This window comes from Branchiostoma lanceolatum, chromosome 2 (genome assembly GCF_035083965.1).
Source record: "Branchiostoma lanceolatum isolate klBraLanc5 chromosome 2, klBraLanc5.hap2, whole genome shotgun sequence".
NCBI lineage: Eukaryota > Metazoa > Chordata > Leptocardii > Amphioxiformes > Branchiostomatidae > Branchiostoma > Branchiostoma lanceolatum.
Genome location: NC_089723.1, coordinates 3,321,424 through 3,331,416, shown reverse-complemented (window position 1 = coordinate 3,331,416; position 9,993 = coordinate 3,321,424). Strand labels below are relative to the sequence as shown.

General features: G+C 42.3%; 1 protein-coding gene across 1 annotated transcript; it reads left to right on the top strand.

The window, feature by feature from the left end:
* The first annotated feature begins 5,060 nt into the window (after positions 1-5,060).
* LOC136426493 (collagen alpha-1(I) chain-like) lies at positions 5,061-6,617 on the top strand. The gene is made up of 2 exons (XM_066415158.1): positions 5,061-5,112; positions 5,705-6,617. Exons 1-2 carry the CDS (start codon positions 5,061-5,063, stop codon positions 6,343-6,345), a joined length of 693 nt encoding a protein of 230 aa, XP_066271255.1. The 3' UTR covers positions 6,346-6,617.
* The last annotated feature ends 3,376 nt before the right edge of the window (positions 6,618-9,993 follow it).

Sequence of the window (9,993 nt, the reverse complement as noted above, 5' to 3'; positions counted from 1 at the left end):
ATTCTTAAATAATATTTTTGCACAATCTAGCCCTCAATTTTGGACAATTCATGTGTTTCAAAATAAACCATTCATGGAAATGTTTTTTAATCCGAACTTATGTATTTATGAAGTTATTGATGTTAAAGTATCATCTGGTCAGTTCATGCAATCTTAATACACATAAAAGCTATCATTAAGTTATCAGTACTCAAGCACCCGTTGGAAGGCTTTTTGATGTGTGTCCCTCAAAGCATCTATTAGATGGACAGCTTTTCCCAAAACATTAGTCTACCATTCTACGAAAAACAACGTTTGAAAATAAAATGCCATTCACAACACGTCATATGCATAAAGCACGTGTCTATACATGAAAGAACAAAAAAATGATTACTCCCTCGGACTAATCACGTCATTGTTTGTCATATCTATCACTCTTTAATGTTAAGACTGCGCAGTTTTTGATTGGCAGTACAGAGAGAAAATGTCTGGGCAAGCAAAACCTGCCATTTGCATAGAACACGTGTACATACATTAAAGAAAAAAACACAACTTCTTCAGACTAATCAAAATATCATTTGTCATACATGTATTTATACGTCCTTACTGTTAAATATTGTAAACTCGCTGCTTGCCAGTACAGTGCGCAAAATGTCTGGGCAAGCAAAGCCTGGTCGTACCGCCCTCGCGGGGCCCGGCAGCGGGCAAACCAGCAGGCCGTCGCGCCAACCCCCTTCTGTCCGCCTGGCTGGCACAAGCGACGACGAACACCACGTTTATGAGAACTCCCCAGACGATGAAGCAACGTCTTCACATAGAAATGAAGAGGCCGAATCGTCCCTTGCCGAAGATTGTACAGGAGACGCTAGGCGTCTTGCCTGCTTATATCAGACAACGGACGAACAAACAGGTAAGGTAACAACTGTTTTCAGCTTAATTACATAAATAAATAGTGCAACAACCTGGCTAACTTTTCGGTAACTTAAAGGAAACCCAAGCAATATCAGGGCCCGAATATTGCATTTTGAAAGTCATTTTATTTAGTAATTTCTATACATGATTAGTCCAAACAACACAATCTAAATGTATAGCGACATCCATAATGCAGAATCATGACGTCGGTGTGATGTGATAACTCATTGAAAATTGTTGCGGGTTTTTTTTGGAGGCTCATGAAACTAGGAGGATCATTGTACGGCTCCTTTTTGCGTGGTTTCAAAATGCTCAAAGTCTGAAGTTATTACGCAAATGTGCTAAACAGTGTTTGTAAATGTCACTACCATAAAGATTTCTGCATATTTTTAAAACCATCTTTTGGTACCTTATATTGCTTTGGTTGCCTTTAACAGCTATCTTCCCCATGGCCTGAATGGTCTCTGCTATACTACTTCTTGTCGTATGGTGGCGCTGCGGCAAGGATGTGTTCCCAAATGTGTTTACCCCCTTTCCTTTTCTGATCAAGATAGCGTCCTTTTGCTATAGGTGGCATATAAGGAGTAGGGAAATTTTATACCCAATTTAGACCTGAATAGTTTTGATCCACTAACACCAGGAAGGACCCCTACTGTTTTCGATAAGTACAAGTGTGGTGGGTTCTTTAACGTGCTCAAGGTGTGGCTCTCCTCAACCGTATGGAATCTCCATTTAAAGTCCTACCCGAGGCACGTCCTTTACCGAAGCTAGGTACTCGTTTTTACTTGAGAGAGGTGGGATATCGATCGTGTCAAGTGCCTTTTCCAAGGGCAAAACATCTCGACATGTCAAGGGGTCGAATCCGGAACTTCTTGATTCTGGGCCAAGCAGTCTAACCATTACGCCACGTTTGAAAAAAACAACCTTCGTCTGTCCATTCGACGAAATCAATGTACCATTAAGAACACGTCATTCGCATAAAGCACGTGTACATATATAAAAGAATAAAATACCTCATTACGTTACGCCAAAAATAGTTACTCAAGCAACTGGATAGAATTTTGAATTTCAAAATTCTATCCAGTTGCTTGAGTAACTATTTTTGGCGTATCTTACTACCTGGATGTCTAATTTTCATCAACGTACCTCATTACGTCATCAGGCTAATCATATCATTTGTCATATTCATACGCATTTGTTGTTAAAGATTGCGGACTCGCTGCCTGCCAGTACAGTGCACAAATGTCTGGGCCTCGCCGTACCACCCCCACGGGGCTCGTCGGCGGGCAAACCAACAGGCCGCCGCGCCGACCCCCTTCTGTCTGCCAGGGGGACACAAACGACGACGACGACAACATTTACGAGAACTCCCCTGACGAGGAGGGAACGTCGTCACAAAGGAAGAAAGAGACCGAATCGTCCACGGATGAAGGTTGCGCAGAAGACGTCAACCGCCATGTTTACTCAAACTCAGCTGCTGCCAAAAGCACAGGTAGGAACTTCATATGCTATGGTCACATTTCCAAATCGGGGTCCGCCCAGGCAGGCGGGAACGAAAAGTGACATAAAAGACAACAAAACACACAAAACGTGAAAGAAGTTAGTCATGAGCATAGTTTGTGTATATTTCTTCTTTTTTTAAAATAAATTTTATTCTACATATATCTTACGAGTATCAGCCCAAAAGCATAATTGCTTATAAAACGCTTTCTACTCAAATTCATATATATATATATGAAACAAGAGTAAAACAAAATGACAACATTCGTACATAGATACAAAATGGATAAAAGAAAAATGAATGTAAACAAGACAAGTTGGTGATCTATCAATTACGAGAATCTACCTGCACCGTGAATGAAAGTGTGGACTATATCAAAGATATTACAGTGTTGTAAATGTGAAAGTGACGTGGACCCTCGTAGCAGTAAAGAACATAATGTACTGCCATTGAGATGACGTCCACTGTAGATGATAACAGAGTACTTCCTTGGCTGATAAACAGTTTAAACAATTCAGAAATCTTAAAGGTTTCAAATATTCTTAAAAGAATCTTATTTTACTATATCCTACCACTACGGTACTTATGCCTCTTACATGCGCATCTAGCCTCACATCATTCTCATGCATCTAGCCTAGCGTTACAGTAACAAAACGTTTTTAGATGTGTCCTTTTTGCTTTTTTCCCCTTAAAACTTAGGCATTCAATATGTATTTAAATGTATTCATTCGCATACTTGAGAACCATGTCAAATAATCTATTTTCTTTAATGTACAAGTGACGGGGAGAATATATGTTGAGCACAACTTGAGTCCGCCGTCACTTTGTCTTCGTCCATCTATTTGTATTATTTGATGTTTTTTTTTGAATTACAAAATTCTAGCCTCAAGTCGTGCTTTTTGTGACGTCATGCACACCCACCGCCACTGCATCGCCACTACTTTCGCCGTACTAGCCCTGGTCTCAGCGCAAATCTTTATGATGGTGTACATGGACGCTCGGTTCAACAAAGTGAATGAGGTAAATGATGATAAGAAGTAGCAAGTCATATTCTATTTCAAATTGATATGAATATAGATGGAAGTGACTAGGTAAGTTAATTTAAGTTCATCATATTTGATTTTGTTCAATTTACTGTCTAACAATTGTATACGTTTTTGTTCTTATATTTCATTTAAGGTCTCATTCCTGTATTACTCCGAGTGGGTACCCTCAAAGTGTCCGTACCCCCCAAAATGAACGGCTGCATGAACGTGTGTTTATATCGGTTGGAAATTTCCTTTTAGCCAGCCCGACTGATCTCAAGCGTCAAACTGATGAACGCTTGTTTGTAACGGAATAAATTAGCAGGTAAAGTTCGGCAGCCGCGCGCGAGGTCGGACGTTCACAGCCGGACAGTGGCGGTAATTCGGTCGATCGCTTTCAGCTGGAAAGTGCCTATTTAGGGGGTATAGCTAAGTGCCGTTTGTAATTGCCATAGAAAGATATTGTATGCCAACTGGTAGTTGGCAATTTTTTCACATGATCTAGGGTAGATGAGCTCAACAGAGAATGAATGACACTGGTAGTGGTGCGGATCGGTCCGGCCGGACCGGTTCCGGACTTGTAAAACGTTTCGGTCCGAGTCCAAAAAAACCGAAACGCTGAGAACCGGTTTTTGGACTTGTCAAAATAATTAGCACTTATGTACATATGTACATCCTCTGTTTGGTCCTTAACTCTCTAAAACCTTCCATAAATCACAAAGTTTGCGATGGAAAAGACGCAAACATTTGTTGTTGGCTTCTGATATGGCCCCTATGGCCGCTATTGCCGAAATCAGGAAGTCTCACAACTCCTCGCGAGATCTGGGTGACGCCAAGGGAACCTAGCGATGAGATTGGCTTAGCCATGTCATGCGTTGGGGGACTTCCCCAATGAGCCAAGTGGCGGCCATGTTTGACCTGAGATAGAGAGAAGAAGCTTTGTTTTGCGGCCTTTGCCTGCAGCCCGGGAACATTGCGTGTCATAGGGTACAGGTCAGGTAAACACAATGCCGGCAGTATGTGAGAAAAATGATCCGGTGTGCCGGGGGCGTCAAAATATATTGCAAGGCTCTTGAGACGCCACCAGAAACAACCCGACATGTAGGTCATAACGCTGATTAGAGAGCATACTAGTACGTTTGTTCTGAATATACACGTTGTTCTAACTGCAGACGTGTTTTTGTGTGAATATTTCCCTAGTTTAGAGAATTTAGGGGGATTAACAATGGTAACAGCATCAGTCACATAATGTGACGGCAATGTTTGGTGCCGGACCGGACCTTACAAGTCCGGACCTGAACCGAAACCTCTGGACTCGAGTCCGGACCGGAACCGGAACGTGGGTTTCGATCCGCACCACTAGACACTGGTGTATAATGTAGGTGTAGTCCAGGAAGAATAGTGTAAAATTATGAATAATGAACACTAATGGAGATCTGAATAAAACAAAATGACTAGGTATTTGGTTACTTTTACTTAGCCCAGCAGAAAACAAGCCTTCCAGAAAAAATGAATTCTTCACAATAATTTCCTTGCCTACTCATATGGATTACCAGACCACGAAGCCTCCTCTCCTGAATCCATTTTATCGCTTACTTTCCTTTGAAACGATTTAGCAAATGAACATCGCTGTGGCAGTCGCAATGAAGAGTAACTTGGGAGTCTTGGAGCAGCGTCTTCACGAGATGAAGTCAGGCAAGGGCGTTTTTATTCAACATTTTTATTCCCTTCCCCTTTTCTTTCATATATGTGCATGTTTTCATGTATGCAATTTTGGATCTGTGCTACATATTGTTCTTCCGCTCTGGTATGTTTTACTGTGTGTCTATGGAAAGCCAGGGGTTGGATATACCGGCTATACACTCAGATACTTTATGTATATGTTGGCCCTGTACATGTGAAAATGCAATTGATTGTGGAGGGGGTAGGTTGGCTTGAAGCTGTTTCTGTACAATATTGTAGACTCGACTGAATAATATATGCTGTTGATACACAGAGTAACTTGCGCAGTATATGCCCAATCACTTGCACTAATATGGCATGTATTATGTACCAAATGCAATTTTGTGTCTACTAACTTCAAAGAAACGTACACATGTAGGAAGGCGTTCAGAGGACTACTTTGAATGTGTGCTTGCTACTGTGCTCAGCGCCTGGCCTCTTTGTAGTCATGATTTTTGTAGAATAGAGTAGTATTTATTATATTGATTGCTTTGTCATTGTTGTCATACATTGTGTCCTGTACAATTGTCGAGCAATAAAGCTCATTGTTCATTGTTTACTGTAGGTTTCCCTATTGGACCACGCGGTCTACCTGGACTAGTGGGCCCTCCCGGAAAGACTGGGCCAATCGGGCCAGTGGGCCCTTCCGGAAAGACTGGGCCGATCGGGCCAGTGGGCCCTTCCGGAGAGGCTGGGCCCCGTGGACCGAAAGGAACAGCCGGATCCCCAGGAAAAGACGGGGCACGTGGGCAAGTGGGCTCCGCTGGACTAGTTGGTTCCCCCGGGGAGACTGGACCGATCGGGCCAGTGGGCCCTCCCGGGGAAAATGGGTTACCTGGGCATCGTGGGCTACAGGGCCCTCCCGGAAAGACTGGCCCGGTCGGGCCAGTTGGTTACCCCGGGGAGACTGGCCCACCTGGCCCGATCGGGCAAGTGGGCCCTCTCGGGGAAACTGGGCCATCTGGGCATCGTGGGCCAAGGGGTTCTCCCGGGAAAACTGGACCGATCGGGCCGGTGGGCCCTCCCGGTGAAACTGGGCCGATCGGTCCAGAGGGCTTTCCCGGGAAGACTGGGTCGATTGGGCCAGTGGGCGCTCCCGGGGAAACTGGGCCACGAGGGCCCCGTGGGCCAAGGGGCTCTCTTGGGAAGACTGGCCAGCCTGCACGACGGGAAAACAAATGGCAGAAACATGGGTTAAAAAAGTAAACAAAGAGTAAGGGGAGACATAGAAGAGGCGGCCTTGACATGATAGTCAGATCGATTTCCTCACTCGTTTCATCACAAATCACTGAATTCCACAAACTTAACGTTACGTCTAAAGTTCCGACTACCACTAAGTCTGACTGCATGTAAAATTCAACTTGGGCTTTTACAAAACGTACACACATTGGTTATGATATATTCTCCACCCACCACGCGGGCGGTCTGCATATAAGGCTTCTTCTTATTCTATGAAAAGAGGCGCACATGTATTGACACGAGAAGACACAGCTTTTGCACGGCTTTTAATCGCGTTTTGCACGCGACTAGATTGGAAGTTATTTAAGATTTGCACCGTATAGACAGTCCTCAATGAGGAGGCTATATCGCGTAATACCCAAGTAACTGTAATCTTAAAAGTAAAGGAGTACCTATCAGGGCAGACCATAGGTCTTCAGATGAAGCCACCTTTGGCAAGGATGATGACGTAATGTGTAGCTGTTCTGGTACTAATGCAAATCTTGTAGAAAAGATTGGCGTCACAAAGTACGACTAATGGCGAAATGTACCTTACATAGATGATTAAAGAAATGAACATGATTTGTTAGTCGGACCTATTTCCTTGTTAATGTTATTATTCACAAGAAAAATAGTTACTCAAGCAATTGGATAGATTTTGGTAACGGTCGGACGTTACAGGTAGCATCTACAGCCCTTCGTCAGTGACAGGATAAAATTACTAGATCACCAAACTTTAGGATTTCCCTTTGCTTATCCATATAGGTCACTTTTTTTGTTACTTACACTTTTACACGCGCAAACTGCTAGAAATCTCGTTTTCACAAGGCTAAGAAGAAAGAAAGAAGAAGCTTCATTCCCTGCTTCTATCACGTCAACTTGTGCAAATTGTCCATATGTGATTGGAACTAAGGTCTCATTTATGAGTTTTTTTCCCCATAGGCTTACATGTTATAATACGTGTTTTACATGGGCGCGTTTGTAATGAAGATATAGAAAATGTGCCAATGTTATTCATTTTTTGTTGAGAACGTTTAACCTAGATCATGTGAAAAAATTGCCAACATTTTCACTACATACATAGACAATCTCTTTTTATAGCAATTACAAACGGCACTTAGCTACACCCCCAAAAAGGCACTTTCCAGCTGTAATCGCATGACCGCATCACGCACGATGCCCGGCGGTGTCTGTCCGACCTCGCACGCGGCTGCCAAACTTTGCCTGCTAATTTCTTCAGATGCAAACCAGCTTTCATCAGTTTGACGCTTGAGATCAGTTGGGCTGGCTAAAAGGGAATTTCCGACCGATATAAACAAGTTTATCACAACTCAATTTCTATATAATATTTTTGCACAATATAGCTCTCAGCTCCGTACAATTCATATATAGAAATTATTTCTCCGAACTTATGTATGTTTCAAAATTATTGATTGCAAAGTATCATCTAATCAGTACATGCAATCTTAATGCACAAAAAACTTTCATTAACTTATCAGTACTCACGCGCCCTTTGAAAGGCTTTTAATGTGTGTACCTCAAAGCATAGACTGGCAGCTTTTCCCAAAACATTAGTCTACCATTCTACGAAAAACAACGTTTGAAAATAAAATACCACTCCCAACACGTCATTTGCATGAAGCACGTGTTCATACATGAAAGAACAAAAAAATCATTACGCCCTCGGACTAATCATGGTATTATTTGTCATATTTATGAATCTTTACTGTTAAAGACTGCGCAATCTTTATTTGATTGGCAGTTCAGAGAGCAAATGACTGGGCAAGCAAAACATGTCATTTGCATAAAGCACATCGTGTACATACATAAAAGAACAAAAACCCTTCTTATGTTCTCGGACTAATCAAGATATCATTCGTCATGTATTTATACGTCTTTACTGTTAAAGATTGGGGACTTGCTTCTTGCCAGTACAGTGTGAAAATGTCTGGGCAAGCAATGCCTGGTCGTACCGCTCTCGCGGGGCCCGGCAGCGGGCAAACCAGCAGGCCGCCGCGCGAACCCCCTTCTGTCCGCCTGGCTGGCAAAAGCGACGACGAACACCACGTTTATGAGAACTCCCGAGACGATGAAGCGACGTCCTCACATAAAAATGAGGAGGCCGAATCGTCCCTTGCCGAACATTGTACAGGCGACGCTAGGCGTCTTGCCTGCTTATATCACACAACGGACGACCAAACAGGTAAGGTAACAACTGTTTTAGCTTGCTTACATAAGATTGATAGTGCAACAACCTGGCTAACGTTCCGTTCACAGCTACATAGTCCCTACATTCAGAATATTCAATTTTAAGGACCGCCTTTCAATATCTATGCTTTTTGTTATGTTACATTCCTAGTCATCGTACATCGTGTGTAGAATCCAACCACTGTTGCTGGTTACATTTGTTTAGCAAAACAACAAGTCATACATCAAGGATTATGTGAGTCTACGTTTATATTTTGAAATGATGATTTTTGGCGAATCTTTATTGTTATTTTTGATCGAAAATTCGCCCAAAATCGTCATTTCAAAATATAAACGTAGACTCGCATAATCCTTGATATATTAGTATCATGTACATTCCTGCAAAGTAATATTGATAAAAATCGAAGTACAAGCCAAGGAGAGCCTTTTTTCTAAAAATGGGCGTGGCCTTATAAATTTTGATGACGTAAATCTTGATGACAAAACACCTTAGCCATTGTGCCACACGTTGACACGTTAAAAACAACAACTGTAGTCTACTATTCGACGAAAATAATGTACCATGCAGAACACGTCATTTGCATAAAGCACGTGTACATACATAAGGCCACAGTAAGTAAATTTTATGGATGACATCCTCCGCAGACTCCAAAACCAATAAGATAGGGCGAAAAAAAAACAAGGCGGGCAAGATTCCTATATTTTCAAATTTTGAGATCATAAATCTTGTTAAAAAAAATTGAGGCGACAAAATATGATATCATGACTAACAGGTCTTTTATACCTGTATTCAACTAACGAGGTTTCATATATAATATAAAACCGCCTTGATTCAACAGTAAACATGTCCTTGTAGATGTGTATACTCAATAGACTAACTACAACAAATGCAGAAAAGAGCTTGTTGTACCATCATCTGAAGCAATTAAACTGGGTATTGATATGCGATGAAACACCTTGTGTATATATCATATGATATCCTTGCTAGAACAAATTCAGAAAACAGCTTGTTATACCATCATGGGCAGGAACTACACTGGGTATTTATAGGCAATGAAACACCTTAGACTGTCAACGTTTTACAACATATTTACCAATTTTTGGCATGTTGACCAACGTCGGAGGGCAATTAATTTTTTTTAAATCAGGCGAAAATTAATGAGCGCGCTGATGTCATCCATAAGAATTACTTGCTGTGACCTAAAGAAAATACCTCATTACGTCCTCAGACTAATCAAATCACTCGTCATATTCATACGCATTTGTTGTTTAAGATTGCGGACTCGCTGCCTGCCAGTACAGTGCGCAAATGTCTGAGCCTGGCTATACCGCCCTTACGGTGCCCGGCAGCGGCAAACCGGCCCCGCCGCGCCGACCCCCGTCCGTCCACCAGGGGCGTTTGTCCACAAGCGCCGACGAAGACCACGT